Source organism: Ranitomeya imitator, chromosome 1 (genome assembly GCF_032444005.1).
Source record: "Ranitomeya imitator isolate aRanImi1 chromosome 1, aRanImi1.pri, whole genome shotgun sequence".
NCBI classification, from domain to species: domain Eukaryota; kingdom Metazoa; phylum Chordata; class Amphibia; order Anura; family Dendrobatidae; genus Ranitomeya; species Ranitomeya imitator.
This window is the reverse complement of record NC_091282.1, coordinates 1,163,408,155-1,163,425,818: the sequence shown is the minus strand read 5'-3', so window position 1 is coordinate 1,163,425,818 and position 17,664 is coordinate 1,163,408,155. Positions and strand designations below refer to the sequence as shown.

Sequence of the window (17,664 nt, the reverse complement as noted above, 5' to 3'; positions counted from 1 at the left end):
GGCCCAGGAGCCTAAAGGGCCCAGAAAGTCCCTTTGGCCTATAGGAAAGATCAATGTTATTAAGGACCTGCAATAATTGTGGGCCCAAAATATGGCTGCATGCCTCTGCTCCATCACCGGCCGGCTGATGGGGCACTACAATTCTGGGGGCTGTCTGCGCCTATGTGGCCCCCATATAGTCAGAATACAGGATACAGGAGATATTTAATTTCCAAACCACCGAGTGACAAATGAGAAGGGCGATCTGATTGGTTGCTAGGGCAACAGACCCAGGTCTTGTAGATCTCGGTGACTACAGACAAGGAGCGCGCGCTGCACGCATCAGCGTGTTATGACGGAATGACAGAGCAGACGCACCATCCAATCAGAATGTGCGTTACATTCCAGGCGGTTTCCGGGTTCGGGACCACGTGGTACTGGACCTCGCAGTAAGCGTCGGTCATGGGGAGGAGCGGCAGAGTGGTGCTGATATTCGGGGGCTTCGCTGCTGTGGTGGCGGCCGCGCTGTACCCCATATATTACCACCCGATGGCACACATAGACCAGTACAGTGAGTGGCCGCTCTGGGGGAGACGTGTGTATAGAGGGGTGACGGGCGTGCAGAGGAGTGTATACAGGGGTGACGGGCGTGCAGAGGAGTGTATACAGGGGTGACATGCGTGCAGAGGAGTGTATAGAGGGGTGACGGGCGTGCAGAGGAGTGTATAGAGGGGTGACGGCGTGCAGAGGAGTGTATACAGGGGTGACATACGTGCAGAGGAGTGTATACAGGGGTGACGGGCGTGCAGAGGAGTGTATAGAGGGGTGACGGCGTGCAGAGGAGTGTATACAGGGGTGACGGGCGTGCAGAGGAGTGTATACAGGGGTGACGGGCGTGCAGAGGAGTGTATACAGGGGTGACGGGCGTGCAGAGGAGTGTATACAGGGGTGACATGCGTGCAGAGGAGTGTATACAGGGGTGACGGGCGTGCAGAGGAGTGTATACAGGGGTGACGGGCGTGCAGAGGAGTGTATAGAGGGGTGACGGGCGTGCAGAGGAGTGTATAGAGGGGTGACGGGCGTGCAGAGGAGTGTATAGAGGGGTGACGGCGTGCAGAGGAGTGTATACAGGGGTGACGGGTGTGCAGAGGAGTGTATACAGGGGTGACGGGCGTGCAGAGGAGTATATACAGGGGTGACGGCGTGCAGAGGAGTGTATACAGAGGTGACGGGCGTGCAGAACAGTGTACATGGGTGTCGGGCGTGCAGAGGAGTGTATACAGGGGTGACGGGCATGCAGAGGAGTGTACACAGGGGTGATGGGTGTGCAGAGGAGTGTATACAGGGGTGATGGGTGTGCAGAGGAGTATATACAGGGGTGATGGGTGTGCAGAAGAGTACACGGGTCACGAGTGTGCAGAGGAGTGTATACAGGGTGATGGTTGTGCAGAGGCGTAAATGGGTGATGGGTGTGCAGAGGAGTGTATACAGGGGTGACGGGCAAGCAGAACAGTGTGTACATGGGTGACGGGCGAGCAGTGGAGTGTATACAGGGGTGACGGCGTGCAGAGGAGTGTATACAGAGGTGTCGGGCGTGCAGAGGAGTGTATACAGGGGTGACGGGCATGCAGAGGAGTGTATACAGGGGTGACGGGCGTGCAGAGGAGTGTATACAGGGGTGAAGGGCGTGCAGAAGAGTGTATACAGAGGGGTGAGGGGCGCGCAGAGGAGTGTGCAGAAGTGTATACAGAGGGGTGATGGGTGTGCAGAGGCGTAAATGGGTGATGGGTGTGCAGAGGAGTGTATACAGGGGTGACGGGCGAGCAGAGGAGTGTATACAGAGGGGTGACGGGCGTGCAGAGGAGAGTATACAGGGGTGACGGGTGTGCAGAGGAGTGTATACAAAGGTGACATGCGTGCAGAGGGGTGTATACAGGGGTGACGGGTGTGCAGAGGAGTGTATACAGGGGTGATGGGTGTGCAGAGGAGTGTATACAGGGGTGACATGCGTGCAGAGGGGTGTATACAGGGGTGACGGGTGTGCAGAGGAGTGTATACAGGGGTGACGGGTGTGCAGAGGAGTGTATACAGGGGTGACGGGTGTGCAGAGGAGTGTATACAGGGGTGACATGCGTGCAGAGGGGTGTATACAGGGGTGACGGGTGTGCAGAGGAGTGTATACAGGGGTGACGGGTGTGCAGAGGAGTGTATACAGGGGTGACATGCGTGCAGAGGGGTGTATACAGGGGTGACGGCGTGCAGAGGAGTGTATACAGGGGTGACGGGCGTGCAGAGCAGTGTATACAGGGGTGACGGCGTGCAGAGGAGTGTATACAGGGGTGATGGGTGTGCAGAGGAGTGTATACAGGGGTGATGGGTGTGCAGAGGAGTGTATACAGGGGTGATGGGTGTGCAGAGGAGTGTATACAGGGGTGACGGGCGTGCAGAGGAGTGTATACAGGGGTGAAGGGTGTGCAGAAGAGTGTATATAGAGGGGTGAGGGGCGCGCAGAGGAGTGTGCAGAAGTGTATACAGAGGGGTGACGGGTGTGCAGAGGAGTGTATACAGGGGTGATGGGTGTGCAGAGGAGTGTATACAGGGGTGACGGGTGTGCAGAGGAGTGTATACAGGGGTGATGGGTGTGCAGAGGAGTGTATACAGGGGTGATGGGTGTGCAGAGGAGTGTATACAGGGGTGATGGGTGTGCAGAGGAGTGTATAAAGGGGTGACGGGCGTGCAGAGGAGTGTATACAGGGGTGAAGGGTGTGCAGAAGAGTGTATACAGAGGGGTGAGGGGCGCGCAGAGGAGTGTGCAGAAGTGTATACAGAGGGGTGACGGGTGTGCAGAGGAGTGTATACAGGGGTGATGGGTGTGCAGAGGAGTGTATACAGGGGTGACGGGTGTGCAGAGGAGTGTATACAGGGGTGATGGGTGTGCAGAGGAGTGTATACAGGGGTGATGGGTGTGCAGAGGAGTGTATACAGGGGTGATGGGTGTGCAGAGGAGTGTATACAGGGGTGATGGGTGTGCAGAGGAGTGTATACAGGGGTGACGGCGTGCAGAGGAGTGTATACAGGGGTGACGGGCGTGCAGAGCACTGTATACAGGGGTGACGGCGTGCAGAGGAGTGTATACAGGGGTGATGGGCGTGCAGAGGAGTGTATACAGGGGTGATGGGTGTGCAGAGGAGTGTATACAGGGGTGATGGGTGTGCAGAGGAGTGTATACAGGGGTGATGGGTGTGCAGAGGAGTGTATACAGGGGTGACGGGCGTGCAGAGGAGTGTATACAGGGGTGAAGGGTGTGCAGAAGAGTGTATACAGAGGGGTGAGGGGCGCGCAGAAGAGTGTGCAGAAGTGTATACAGAGGGGTGACGGGTGTGCAGAGGAGTGTATACAGGGGTGATGGGTGTGCAGAGGAGTGTATACAGGGGTGACGGGTGTGCAGAGGAGTGTATACAGGGGTGATGGGTGTGCAGAGGAGTGTATACAGGGGTGATGGGTGTGCAGAGGAGTGTATACAGGGGTGATGGGTGTGCAGAGGAGTATATACAGGGGTGATGGGTGTGCAGAAGAGTACACGGGTCACGGGTGTGCAGAGGAGTGTATACCGGGTGATGGTCGTGCAGAGGCGTAAATGGGTGATGGGTGTGCAGAGGAGTGTATACAGGGGTGACGGGCAAGCAGAACAGTGTGTACATGGGTGACGGGCGAGCAGTAGAGTGTATACAGGGGTGACGGCGTGCAGAGGAGTGTATACAGAGGTGACGGGCGTGCAGAACAGTGTACATGGGTGTCGGGCGTGCAGAGGAGTGTATACAGGGGTGACGGGCATGCAGAGGAGTGTATACAGGGGTGACGGGCGTGCAGAGGAGTGTATACAGGGGTGAAGGGCGTGCAGAAGAGTGTATACAGAGGGGTGAGGGGCGCGCAGAGGAGTGTGCAGAAGTGTATACAGAGGGGTGATGGGTGTGCAGAGGAGTGTATACAGGGGTGATGGGTGTGCAGAGGAGTGTATACAGGGGTGACGGGCGTGCAGAGGAGTGTATACAGGGGTGACGGGCGTGCAGAGGAGTGTATACAGGGGTGACGGGCGTGCAGAGGAGAGTATACAGGGGTGACGGGTGTGCAGAGGAGTGTATACAGGGGTGACATGCGTGCAGAGGGGTGTATACAGGGGTGACGGGTGTGCAGAGGAGTGTATACAGGGGTGACGGCGTGCAGAGGAGTGTATACAGGGGTGATGGGTGTGCAGAGGAGTGTACACAGGGGTGACGGGCGTGGAGAGGAGTGTATACAGGGGTGACGGCGTGCAGAGGAGTGTATACAGGGGTGATGGGTGTGCAGAGGAGTGTATACAGAGGTGATGGGTGTGCAGAGGAGTGTGTACAGGGGTGACGGGCGTGCAGAGGAGTGTATACAGGGGTGAAGGTTGTGCAGAAGAGTGTATACAGAGGGGTGAGGGGCGCGCAGAGGAGTGTGCAGAAGTGTATACAGAGGGGTGACGGGTGTGCAGAGGAGTGTATACAGGGGTGATGGGTGTGCAGAGGAGTGTATACAGGGGTGATGGGTGTGCAGAGGAGTGTATACAGGGGTGATGGGTGTGCAGAGGAGTATATACAGGGGTGATGGGTGTGCAAAAGAGTACACGGGTCACGGGTGTGCAGAGGAGTGTATACAGGGTGATGGTCGTGCAGAGGCGTAAATGGGTGATGGGTGTGCAGAGGAGTGTATACAGGGGTGACGGGCAAGCAGAACAGTGTGTACATGGGTGACGGGCGAGCAGTGGAGTGTATACAGGGGTGACGGCGTGCAGAGGAGTGTATACAGAGGTGACGGGCGTGCAGAACAGTGTACATGGGTGTCGGGCGTGCAGAGGAGTGTATACAGGGGTGACGGGCATGCAGAGGAGTGTATACAGGGGTGACGGGCGTGCAGAGGAGTGTATACAGGGGTGAAGGGCGTGCAGAAGAGTGTATACAGAGGGGTGAGGGGCGCGCAGAGGAGTGTGCAGAAGTGTATACAGAGGGGTGATGGGTGTGCAGAGGTGTATACAGGGGTGATGGGTGTGCAGAGGAGTATATACAGGGGTGATGGGTGTGCAGAGGAGTGTATACAGGGTGATGGTCGTGCAGAGGCGTAAATGGGTGATGGGTGTGCAGAGGAGTATACAGAGGGGTGACGGGCGTGCAGAACAGTGTGTACATGGGTAACGGGTGTGCAGGGGAGTGCATACAGGGGTGGCGGGCGTGCAGAGGAGTGTATACAGGGGTGACGGGCGTGCAGAGGAGTGTATACAGGGGTGAAGTGTGTGCAGAAGAGTATACAGAGGGGTGAGGGGCGCGCAGAGGAGTGTGCAGAAGTGTATACAGAGGGGTGACGGGTGTGCAGAGGAGTGTATACAGGGGTGATGGGTGTGCAGAGGAGTGTATACAGGGGTGATGGGTGTGCAGAAGAGTACACGGGTGACGGGTGTGCAGAGGAGTGTATACAGGGTGATGGTCGTGCAGAGGCTTAAATGGGTGATGGGTGTGCAGAGGAGTGTATACAGGGGTGACAGGCGTGCAGAGGAGTGTATACAGGGGTGAAGGGTGTGCAAAAGAGTGTATACAGAGGGGTGAGGGGCGCGCAGAGGAGTGTGCAGAAGTGTATACAGAGGGGTGACGGGTGTGCAGAGGAGTGTATACAGGGGTGATGGGTGTGCAGAGGAGTGTATACAGGGGTGATGGGTGTGCAGAAGAGTACACGGGTGACGGGTGTGCAGAGGAGTGTATACAGGGTGATGGTCGTGCAGAGGCGTAAATGGGTGATGGGTGTGCAGAGAAGTGTATACAGGATGATGGGCGTGCAGAGGAGTGTATACGGGATGATGGGCGTGCAGAGGAGTGTATCCAGGGGTGATGGGCGTGCAGAGGAGTGAATACCGGGTGACGGGTGTGCAAAGTAGTGTATACAGAGTGATGACGGGCGCGCAGAGGATTGTATACAGTGGGTCTATGTGCACGTGCAGACGGGTATACAGCTGGTTGACATGCGTGCTGAGGAGTATACAGAGGGGCGACGTGCACGTGCAGCAGGGTATGCAGGGGGATGTGCGCGTGCAGAGTTGGAGGACGTGCATAGGCGTATTCAGAGGGTGACATGCACGTACAGAGGGGCGACGTGTGCGTGCAGAGGAGTGTATACAGAGGGGTGACGGGCGCGCAGAGGATTGTATCCAGCTGGTCGATGTGCAGACGGGTATACAGCTGGTTGACGTGCGTGATGAGGGGTGACGGGTGCGTACAGAGGAGTATACAGAGGGGTGACGTGCGTGCAGAGGGGCGACGTGCAGAAGGGTGTACAAAGGGGCGACGTGTGCATGCAGGAGGATGTGCGCGTGCAGAGGGGTGAGCAGGGGGGACGTGCGTGTGCAGAGGGGTGTAGAGAGGGGCAATGTGCGTGTGCAGTAGTGAATGGGAACATTCCAGTGATGTTTTGGCGGCATGCCTGCAGTTTGTGAGCAGCTGGTGATTGTCCCCCCAGTATATATGTCGTTTAGGCTACTTTCACACTAGCGTCGGAATCTTCCCGTCGCAATGCGTCAGGCCGAGATTCCGACGCTAGCGTTTGATGCGCCGCACAACGGAGACAGCGGATGCATTTCTCCGGCGCATCCGCTGCCCCATTGTGAGGTGCGGGGAGGTGGGGGCGGAGTTCCGGCCGCGCATGCGCGGTCGGAAAAAGCGGTCCGTCGACAGCAAAAAACGTTACATTTAGCGTTTTTTGCTCCTGGCGGTCCGGCACAATACGGCGCAACCGTCGCACGACGGTTGCGACGTGTGGCAATGCGTCGCTAATGTTAATCTATGGGGCAAAAACGCATCCTGCAAACAACTTTGCAGGATGCGTTTTTTGCCATAAACAACGCTTTGCGACGTATTGCAAAAAACGCCAGTGTGAAAGTAGCCTTACTCACCTTCCTCAAATTATCTTGGTACAAGTATCCTGCGGCTCCCCCACCCTTGGTACAATTCTTAGGTGGTATCTACCTTCCCCAGTACAAGCCCCCCTCCCTGTATCTGTGCTAGCCCCCCTCCCTGTATCTGTGCTAGCCCCCCTCCCTGTATCTGTGCTAAACCCCCCCTCCCTGTATCTGTGCTAGCGCCCCCCTCCCTGTATCTGTGCTAGCGCCCCCCTCCCTGTATCTGTGCTAGCGCCCCCCTCCCTGTATCTGTGCTAGCCCCCCCCTCCTTGTATCTGTGCTAGCCCCCCCCTCCCTGTATCTGTGCTAGCCCCCCTCCTTGCATCTGTGCTAGCCCTCCTCCTTGCATCTGTGCTAGCCCTCCTCCTTGCATCTGTGCTAACCCCCCCTCCCTGTATCTGTGTAGCGCCCCCCTCCTTGTATCTGTGCTAGCCCCCCCCTCCCTGTATCTGTGCTAGCCCCCCTCCTTGCATCTTTGCTTGCCCCCCTCCCTGTATCTGTGCTAACCCCCCCTCCCTGTATCTGTGCTAGCGCCCCCCTCCCTGTATCTGTGCTCGCGCCCCCCTCCTTGTATCTGTGCTAGCCCCCCCCTCCCTGTATCTGTGCTAGCCCCCCTCCTTGCATCTGTGCTAGCCCTCCTCCTTGCATCTGTGCTAGCCCCCCTCCTTGCATCTGTGCTAGCCCTCCTCCTTGCATCTGTGCTAGCCCCCCTCCTTGCATCTGTGCTAGCCCCCCTCCTTGCATCTGTGCTAGCCCCCCTCCTTGCATCTGTGCTAGCCCCCCTCCTTGCATCTGTGCTTGCCCCCCTCCTTGCATCTGTGCTAGCCCCCCACCTACGGCTTCATGTAGGTCTGAGACTGTCATTCTCCAGTCGGGAGGCCGGCGACCGGTCCATGCATCGTGGTGTGAGATCCATGAGCCCCAACATGGAGTGTTTGTGTTAATCATGCACACTGGTTGCATTGTGTCACAGCGTTACTTGTGGGCTGATATTCATCTGTTATTCTAGAGAAAGAACAGGCAGTGAACCGAGCTGGTGTGGACCAGGAATCCGTGCAGCCAGTAGGTGCGTACATGTATAAGGAGTCTTTCCTGTTTTCTGCAGTGTTCAGTGGGGAAAAAAATTTTTTTTATGTATCTACAATTTCTTTTTTTACAGCTTGTACCGATTACTGTGATTATGATTATCATCTTATAAGTCGCAGTAAATGGCTCAATACACAAACATTGGTCTGTGTGCAATCCATTGTTTTGTCGATTGCACTCTGGCCAAAAATTCTATTGCCTGCACCTGCCCTTAGGCTTCTTTTACACTTACCGTGGTTTTGCGTCCCGTTTTTGCCACCCCAATATATTTCTATGGGGCCGCGATAATTCCACGGAGCGCCGTATGGCCATGATTGGCCGTATTTACGGCCGTGAAGAAATAGCGAGCCTGCTTACGAACCTTACGAACACAGCCCCCATTGAAAATCAATGGGGCCGCAAAAACAGCTTCTTTTTGCCGTGCACTGTGACTTCCATTTTTGCGGATCCGCAAGTTTTTTGCAGTCCGTTAATGCGGCAGATTGTGAAAATTGCGGCAATACGTCCCACAAAAAAGGCTCGCAAAAAACACGGTAAGTGTAAAAGAAGCTTAACACTCTGTGTTAGCGATTTGCCAGCTGAAATAATTGGGCAGAGTAACCCTAACGATAAAGGCCACGGGCACTTGAACACTAACATTATTATGGTTCTGTACAAACGACCGCTCAGGTATGACTGCAGTGGAAAGGCTTTAGGCTGCTTTCACACATCAGGTTTTTGCCATCAGTTGCAATCCGTTGAATTTTGAAAAAAATGGATCTGTCGCAGATTGCGAAAAACTGATGCAACGGATCTGTTTTTTTTTTTTGTCGGATTCAACTAGCTGATCCGGTTAATTGGTTCCTAAAAAAAAATGGGAGCGTGCTCAGTTTAAAAAAACTTAATCTGTCGCCAAATTCCGTCATTTGATGGATCCGGCGCCATGGGCTTCCATTCTAGCAACGGATCCGCCGTTGTCTGTTTTTTCGACGGACACAAACGTTACTTTGTCCGTTGTCTCCGGCCAACGGATCCGGCGAACGACTGATGAAACATGAGGCCATTTTATTGCTAATACAAGTCTAGGAAAAAAACGGATCTGGCGGTATAAGTCGCTGGATCCGTTTTTTCAAAATTCGACGGATTGCGACTGATGGCAAAAAACTGATGTATGAAAACAGCATTAGGCCTGGGGTTGGTTGCAAATGTTCATCAGTGAACCCAGAATCACACGCTCTTTAGATGTTGTTCTCCACTTATCCTAATGATGATCCACTAACCCCTTCACCCCTGTTTTCACCTTCCTGACCAGGCCATTTTTTTTCATTTCTGACCACCATGACTTTATGTGGTAATAACTCTGGAACGCTTGAACGGATCCCACTGATTCTGAGATTTTCTCGTGACATATTGTACTTTTATGATAGTGGTAAAATGTCTTCGATATGACATTCAAGTTGTTTATTAACCCTTCATGTGCTTCACAGTAACTGAAGCAACATGGAAGGAAAAAATTAACATTTATCTTTATAGTCACAAAAATGATCTTTTAGCCCCGACTTTTTTTTTTTTTCACAAGGGTAAAAGGAGAAAATGGACCGCAAAAGTTGTTGTGCAATTTCTCCTGAGTACGCCAATATACCATGTGTAGGGGGAAAACCACAATTTGGGCGCACGGCAGGGCTCGGAATGGAAGGAGCTCCGTTTGATTTTTTGAATGCAAAATTTGGCAGGAATCGAGAGCGGACACCATGTCGCGCTTGGAGAGCCCCTGATGTGCCTAAACAATGGAAATCCCCCACAAGTGACCACATTTTAGAAACTAGACTCGTCAATGAAGTTATCTAGAGGCATAGTTTTATAGTAATGATAATGTGTTTGGTTTTACTGGTGTATGAATTTTTAATGTGGTGTTATGTGTACGTTGTGCAAAGTACATTGGATTATAAAAGTGTGTTGTGTCACCGGGATAAAAATAAATGTTATTAATTTGTGAATGTGTGGTGCTCTTTGATGCAATCCTTAATGCAAAGGCCAGGTTTCTCAGGGCAGATTCCCCTTTTGGAGTGTACTCTGCACCGTTTTTGTGATCTTCCTTTCTTCGCTGTTTGGGGAAACTCTCCTATAAAATATTGACTGACTAAGGACAACACGGGCACTATCAGTTTCAGGAGTACTGGGACACTCGCCTTCCGGAGTGCCAAACATTAGGGCCTTGATGACTTCCTCCTGAAACTGAAGGAAGGTCCCTGTATTACCTGCAGATTGAAACAGCACAAAAGCATTGTACAGTGCCATCTGTACACTGCGTGGCCATTTTTTTTGTACCATACATTAGCTTTTCCCATGGCACAGTATGGTTTTTGGACCTGATCTGAGAGATCTACACCCTTCATGTACTTATTGTAATCCAAGACACAATCTGGCTTTGGTACTTGGTGACAAACAAGCTGTTTTCACAGTGTATGGTGGTTAAGATAAGGACATGAAGTTTGTCGTTATGCTTGACCACCAGCATGTTGTCGCTGCATCGGGCTCTGCTTTCACCTTTTCTCAGCATTTGTCCATTTAGCGGCTTAGGGAGGCTTAGCTGATTTAACCCCTTCCCGACCTGTGACACAGCGTATGCGTCATGAAAGTCGGTGCCAATCCGACCTGTGACGCATATGCTGTGTCACAGAAAGATCGCGTCCCTGCAGATCGGGTGAAAGGGTTAACTCCCATTTCACCCGATCTGCAGGGACAGGGGGAGTGGTAGTTTAGCCCAGGGGGGGTGGCTTCACCCCCTCGTGGCTACGATCGCTCTGATTGGCTGTTGAAAGTGAAACTGCCAATCAGAGCGATTTGTAATATTTCACCTAAAAAAATGGTGAAATATTACAATCCAGCCATGGCCGATGCTGCAATATCATCGGCCATGGCTGGAAATACTAATGTGCACCCACCCCACCCCACCGATCGCCCCCCCAGCCCTCCGATCTGTGGCCCGCTCCCCTCCGTCCTGTGCTCCGCTCCCCCGTCCTCCTGCCCGCTCCCCCCGTGCTCCAGTCACACCCCCCGCGCTCCAATCAAACCCCCCCGCACTCCGATCCCCCCCCCCGTGCTCCGAACCACCCCCCCTGCACACCGATCCACCCCCCCTGCACACCGATCCACCCGCCCGCACACCGATCACTCTCCCCCATGCTCCGATCCCTCCCCCCCCCGTGCTCCGACGCCCCCCCGTGCCCTGATCTCCCCCCCCCCCCCCCTGTGCCCTGATCTCCCCCCCTTATACTTACCGATCCTGGCGGGGTCCCGTCCGTCTTCTTCCCCGAGCGCCGCCATGTTCCAAAATGGCGGGCGCATGCGCAGTGCGCCCGCCGAATCTGCCGGCCGGCAGATTCGTTCCAATGTGAATTTTGATCACTGTGATATAATCTATCACAGTGGTCAAAATAAAAAAACAGTAAATGACCCCCCCCATTTGTCCCCCATAGATAGGGACAATAATAAAATAAAGAATTTTTTTTTTTTTCACTAAGGTTGGAGTTAGAACTAGGGTTAGGGTTAGGGGTAGGGTTAGGGGTAGGGTTAGGGTTAGGGGTAGGGTTAGGGGTAGGGTTAGGGGTAGGGTTAGGGTTAGGGGTAGGGTTAGGGGTAGGGTTAGGGGTAGGGTTAGGGTTAGGGTTTCGGTATGTGCACACGTATTCTGGTCCTCTGCGGATTTTTCCGCAGCGGATTTGATAAATCCGCAGTGCTAAACCGCTGCGGATTTATGGCAGATTTACCGCGGTTTTTCTGCGCATTTCACTGCGGTTTTACAACTGCGATTTTCTATTGGAGCAGTTGTAAAACCGCTGTGGAATCCGCAGAAAGAAGTGACATGCTGCGGAATGTAAACCGCTGCGTTTCCGTGCAGTTTTTCCGCAGCATGTGTACAGCGATTTTTGTTTCCCATAGGTTTACATTGAACTGTAAACTCATGGGAAACTGCTGCGGATCCGCAGCGTTTTCCGAAGCGTGTGCACATACCTTTAGAATTAGGCTATGTGCACACGGTGCGGATTTGGCTGCGGATCTGCAGCGGATTGGCCGCTGCGGATTCGCAGCAGTGTTCCATCAGGTTTACAGTACCATGTAAACCTATGGAAAACCAAATCCGCTGTGCCCATGGTGCGGAAAATACCGCACGGAAACGCTGCGTTGTATTTTCCGCAGCATGTCAATTCTTTGTGCGGATTCCGCAGCGTTTTACACCTATTCCTCAATAGGAATCCGCAGGTGAAATCCGCAGTAAATCCGCAGGTAAAACGCAGTGCCTTTTACCCGCGGATTTTTCAAAAATGGTGCGGAAAAATCTCACACGAATCCGCAACGTGGGTACATAGCCTTAGGGTTAGGGTTGGGTTGGAATTAGGGTTGTGGTTAGGGTTAGGGGTGTGTTGGGGTTAGGGTTGTGGTTAGGGGTGTGTTGCGGTTAGGGTTGTGGTTAGGGTTACGGCTACAGTTGGGATAAGGGTTAGGGGTGTGTTGGCGTTAGAATTGAGGGGTTTCCACTGTTTAGGCACATCAGGGGGTCTCCAAACGCAACATGGCGCCACCATTGATTCCAGCCAATCTTTTATTCAAAAAGTCAAATGGTGCTCCTTCCCTTCCGAGCCCCGACGTGTGCCCAAACAGTGGTTTACCCCCACATATGGGGTATCAGTGTACTCAGGACAAACTGGGCAACAATTACTGGGGTCCAATTTCTCCTGTTACCCTTGAGAAAATAAAAAATTGCTTGCTAAAACATAATTTTTGAGGAAAGTAAAATGATTTTTTATTTTCACGGCTCTGCGTTGTAAACGTCTGTGAAGCACTTGGGGGTTCAAAGTGCTCACCACATATCTAGATAAGTTCCTTGGGGGGTCTAGTTTCCAAAATGGGGGCACTTGTGGGGGGTTTCTACTGTTTAGGCACACCAGGGGCTCTGCAAACGCAACGTGACGCCCGCAGACCATTCCATCAAAGTCTGCATTTCAAAACGTCACTACTTGACTTCCGAGCCCCGACATGTGCCCAAACTGTGGTTTACCCCCACATATGGGGTATCAGCGTACTCAGGAGAAACTGTACAACAACTTTTGGGGTCAAATTTCTCCTTTTACCCTTGGGAAAATAATAAATTGCAGGCTAAAAAATCATTTTAGAGAAAATAAAATTTTTATTTTATTTTCATGGCTCTGCGTTATAAACTTCTGTGAAGCACTTGGAAGTTCAAAGTCCTCACCACACATCTAGATTAGTTCCTTTGGGGGTCTAGTTTCCAAAATGGGGTCATATGTGGGGGATCTCCAATGTTTAGGCACACAGGGGCTCTCCAAACGTGACATGGTGTCCGCTAATGATTGGAGCTAATTTTCCATTTAAAAAGCCAATTGGCGTGCCTTCCCTTCCGAGCCCTGCCGTGCGCCCAAACAGTGGTTTACCCCCACATATGGGGTATCAGCGTACTCAGGACAAACTGGACAACAACATTTGCGGTCCAATTTCTCCTATTACCCTTGGCAAAATAGGAAATTCCAGGCTAAAAATCATTTTTGAGGAAAGAAAAATTATTTTTTATTTTCATGGCTCTGCATTATAAACTTCTGTGAAGCACCTGGGGGTTTAAAGTGCTCAATATGCATCTAGATAAGTTCCTTGGGGGGTCTAGTTTCCAAAATGGGGTCACTTGTGGGGGAGCTCCAATGCATAGGCACACAGGAGCTCTCTAAACGCGACATGGTGTCCGCTAACAATTGGAGCTAATTTTCCATTCAAAAAGTCAAATGGCGCGCCTTCCCTTCCGAGCCCTGCCGTGTGCCCAAACAGTGGTTTACCCCCACATATGAGGTATCGGCGTACTCGGGAGAAATTGCCCAACAAATTTTAGGATTCATTTTATCCTATTGCCCATGTGAAAATGAAAAACTGAGGCGAAAAGAATTTTTTTGTGAAAAAAAAAGTACTTTTTCATTTTTACAGATCAATTTGTGAAGCACCTGAGGGTTTAAAGTGCTCAATATGCATCTAGATAAGTTCCTTGGGGGGTCTAGTTTCCAAAATGGGGTCATTTGTGGGGGAGCTCCAATGTTTAGGCACACGGGGGCTCTCCAAACGTGACATGGTGTCCGCTAACGATGGAGATAATTTTCCATTCAAAAAGTCAAATGGCGCTCCTTCCCTTCCGAACCTTACCATGTGCCCAAACAGTGGTTTACCCCCACATGTGAGGTATCGGTGTACTCAGGAGAAATTGCCAAACACATTTTAGGATCCATTTTATCCTGTTACCCATGTGAAAATGAAAAAAATTGAGGCTAAAAGAATTTTTTTGTGAAAAAAAAGTACTTTTTCATTTTTACGGATCAATTTGTGAAGCCCCCGGGGGTTCAAAGTTCTCACTATGCATCTAGATAAGTTCCTTGGGGCGTCTAGTTTCCAAAATGGGGTCACGTGTGGGGGAGCTCCAATTTTTAGGCACACGGGGGCTCTCCAAACGTGACATGGTGTCCGCTAAAGAGTGGAGCCAATTTTTCATTCAAAAAGTCAAATGGCGCTCCTTCCCTTCCAAGCCCTGCCGTGCGCCCAAACAGTGGTTTACCCCCACATATGAGGTATCAGCGTACTCAGGACAAATTGGACAACAACTTTCGTGGTTCAGTTTCTCCTTGTACCATTGGGAAAATAAAAAAAATGTTGCTAAAAGATAATTTTTGTGACTAAAAAGTTAAATGTTCATTTTTTCCTTCCATGTTGCTTCTGCTGCTGTGAAGCACCTGAAGGGTTAAAAAACTTCTTGAATGTGGTTTTGAGCACCTTGAGGGGTGCATTTTTTAGAATGGTGTCACTTTTGGGTATTTTCAGCCATATAGACCCCTCAAACTGACTTCAAATGTGAGGTGGTCCCCAAAAAAAATGGTTTTGTAAATTTCGTTGTAAAAATGAGAAATCGCTGGTCAAATTTTAACTCTTATAACTTCCTAGCAAAAAAAAATTTTGTTTCCAAAATTGTGCTGGTGTAAAGTAGACATGTGGGAAATGTTATTTATTAACTATTTTGTGTCACATAACTCTCTGGTTTAACAGAATAAAAATTCAAAATGTGAAAATTGCGAAATTTTCAAAATTTTCGCCAAATTTCCGTTTTTATCACAAATAAACGCAGAATTTATTGACCTAAATTTACCACTAACATGAAGCCCAATATGTCACGAAAAAACAATCTCAGAACCGCTAGGATCCGTTGAAGCGTTCCTGAGTTATTACCTCATAAAGGGACACTGGTCAGAATTGCAAAAAACGGCCAGGTCATTAAGGTCAAAATAGGCTGGGTCATGAAGGGGTTAAAAAAAAAATTAAAAAATTCTGCACGGTGCCACATGCAACTGTACCTCTGACAGGGAGGGTCTTGAACATTGGGATGCTGGTGTAAAAGTTATCAATGTAGAGGTGATAACCCTTATCCAGCAGTGGGTGCAGCAATTCCCACACAATTTTCTCTCTCACCCCCAGGATGGGGGAGGTGTCAATCTGGGTGTCCTTCCCCTCGTAAACCCTAAGTCTGTGGATGTACCCTGAGGTACTCTCGGACAGCTTGTACAGTTTAATTCCGTACCTGGCCTTCTCACTGGGCAGGCATTGTCGTAATTTTAACTTCCCTTTTTGAAATGAACCAGAGATTCATCTGTAGCGATGTCCCTTTGGTGGTTATACGTCTCTGCAAATTTTCTCCTGAAGTATTCAACTACTGGCCGAATTTTGTACAGATGGTTAGGAACATCTCGGGGAGGACACCGCACATTATCACTATAATGCAAACCTTTTTGGATCACTTCAGATTGTGTACTTGTCATGTCAATACAGAATACCGGTGTACTGTAGAGAATATCAGTACTCCAGTATTGCTGAAGCTCTGGTTTTCAGATTATGCCCACGTGCAGCACAATGCCCCCAAATGTCATCATCTCTGCTTCATTTACAGGGTCCATCTGGCGTTTGACTGGGGATTTGGGGTGAAAAATAAATGGGCATACAAGTTTGTCTGGGCCACCATAAGATTTATTATTTCTTTGCTGAAAAAGAATTTGAAGAAGTCCGTTTCGGTGAGGCCTGTGACATCAAATTGGATTCCTAAGCTTCTGATGAAATCTGGAATAACAGGCTGATAATTTTCAGTGGTTGCAATCCATATGGGATTGATTGCTGTTCTAGGGTTCCTTGCTGCGGGTCCTTCCTCACTAGATGATGAGGAGGAATAGAGGAATGTTTGATCTTTCTTATTATTGCTCCCACAGGTGATTTCACACCAAGCTGCTTGCCTATTGCAGATTCAGTCTTCCCAGTCTGGTGCAGGGCTACAATTTTGTTGCCGGTGTCCTTCCACAGCTCTTTGGTCTTCACCATAGTGGTGTTTGGAGTGTGACTGTTTGAGGTTGTGGACAGGTATCTTTTATACTGATAACAATTCAAACAGGTGCCATTACTACAGGTAATGTGGAGGACAGAGGAGCCTCTTAAAGAAGAAGTTACTGGTCTGTGAGAGCCAGAAATCTTGCATGTTTTTAGGAGATCAAATACTTATTTTCCACCATAACTTGCAATATAAATCTTGCCAAATCGGACAAGGTGATTTTCTGGATTTGTTTTCTCATAGTTGTGGTCTACTTGTGATGTTAATTTTAGGCTTCTCTCATCTTTTTAAGTGGGAGAACTTGCACAATTGGTGGTTGACTAAATACTTTTTTCTCCATGTACTGAACTGTTTGGCAGAAAACTAATTGTCTCTATACCTGCACTTCCACATAGCACCACAATTCTATGTAAACCATTACTTGGCTAATCTGAGCTATTCAGTTCTCTGGAAGTCTTGTGTAATTTCTTGTCTAATAAATTAAAATTAATGTATTTTTTTTTTCTTCCCTTGTTTTAGGCTTGAAGGTGTGGAGCGACCCTTTTTCAAGGAAATAACACAAAATTAATTTTAATTTATCAAAACTTGTCCGAAGTTTCCGCTTCGTCAAAGCTGATAGACTTTGTACATATGTAACAATAAAGTAGAACTTTCAGATTTTGGTATAGAATCTGGTAACAATAAAATATACAAAACAAGGAAACTACAGCAGCACGGGTTTTCATTTTGTAATTCTTCTATTAATGCCGACATCACTTCTATACCTGGCTAGCTGTGATGGGAAGAGGTAGTCAAGATCTGGAACGTGAAATCCATGGTCTGGGGCAAGAGCTGTGATAAACAGCCACACACACTGTAATTGCATCAATTAGAGGAACTTCCCATCTCTGCCTTTCAACCCTCGATTGTAGCATTTGAAGGGGATGTCCATTTGACTTTGTCACAGGGAATCTGTTACCACGATTGTATGGTTACACAGCCGGATTTATGTAACCCCTTTTTTTATGTAACTAAGGTGGTTTGCACACTAATGACCAGGCCAATTTTTAAATTTCTGACCCGTGTCACTTTGAGGTAGTAACTCTGGAACGCTTTACCCATTTCCACTGATTATTAGATTGTTTTTTTTGTTTGTTTTTCTGTCACCCATGACAGCACCCACGAGAGAGAGGGATCCGCCTTTTAAGAACATGAAACCTCCTATATAAAAAGAGTGGTACCTCTCTCCACATTGGCT

At 50.1% G+C, this 17,664-nt stretch overlaps 1 protein-coding gene across 1 annotated transcript; it reads left to right on the top strand.

Moving 5' to 3' along the window:
• Window positions 1-394: 394 nt before the first annotated feature.
• On the top strand, window positions 395-17,130 carry SMIM20 (small integral membrane protein 20). Its single transcript, XM_069744642.1, has 3 exons — window positions 395-550; window positions 7,953-8,009; window positions 16,947-17,130. The coding sequence occupies exons 1-3, from the start codon at window positions 442-444 to the stop codon at window positions 16,982-16,984; spliced, it is 204 nt and encodes a 67-aa protein (XP_069600743.1). The 5' UTR covers window positions 395-441; the 3' UTR covers window positions 16,985-17,130.
• Window positions 17,131-17,664: the final 534 nt, after the last annotated feature.

Excerpts from the sequence above, each read along its gene's own strand:
- SMIM20 (XM_069744642.1), top strand. The coding sequence starts at position 442 with ATGGGGAGGAGCGGCAGAGTGGTGCTGATATTCGGGGGCTTCGCTGCT. Across the intron at positions 551-7,952 it reads GGCACACATAGACCAGTACA|AGAAAGAACAGGCAGTGAAC; the intron begins GTGAGTGGCCGC and ends CTGTTATTCTAG. Across the intron at positions 8,010-16,946 it reads GGAATCCGTGCAGCCAGTAG|GCTTGAAGGTGTGGAGCGAC; the intron begins GTGCGTACATGT and ends CCCTTGTTTTAG.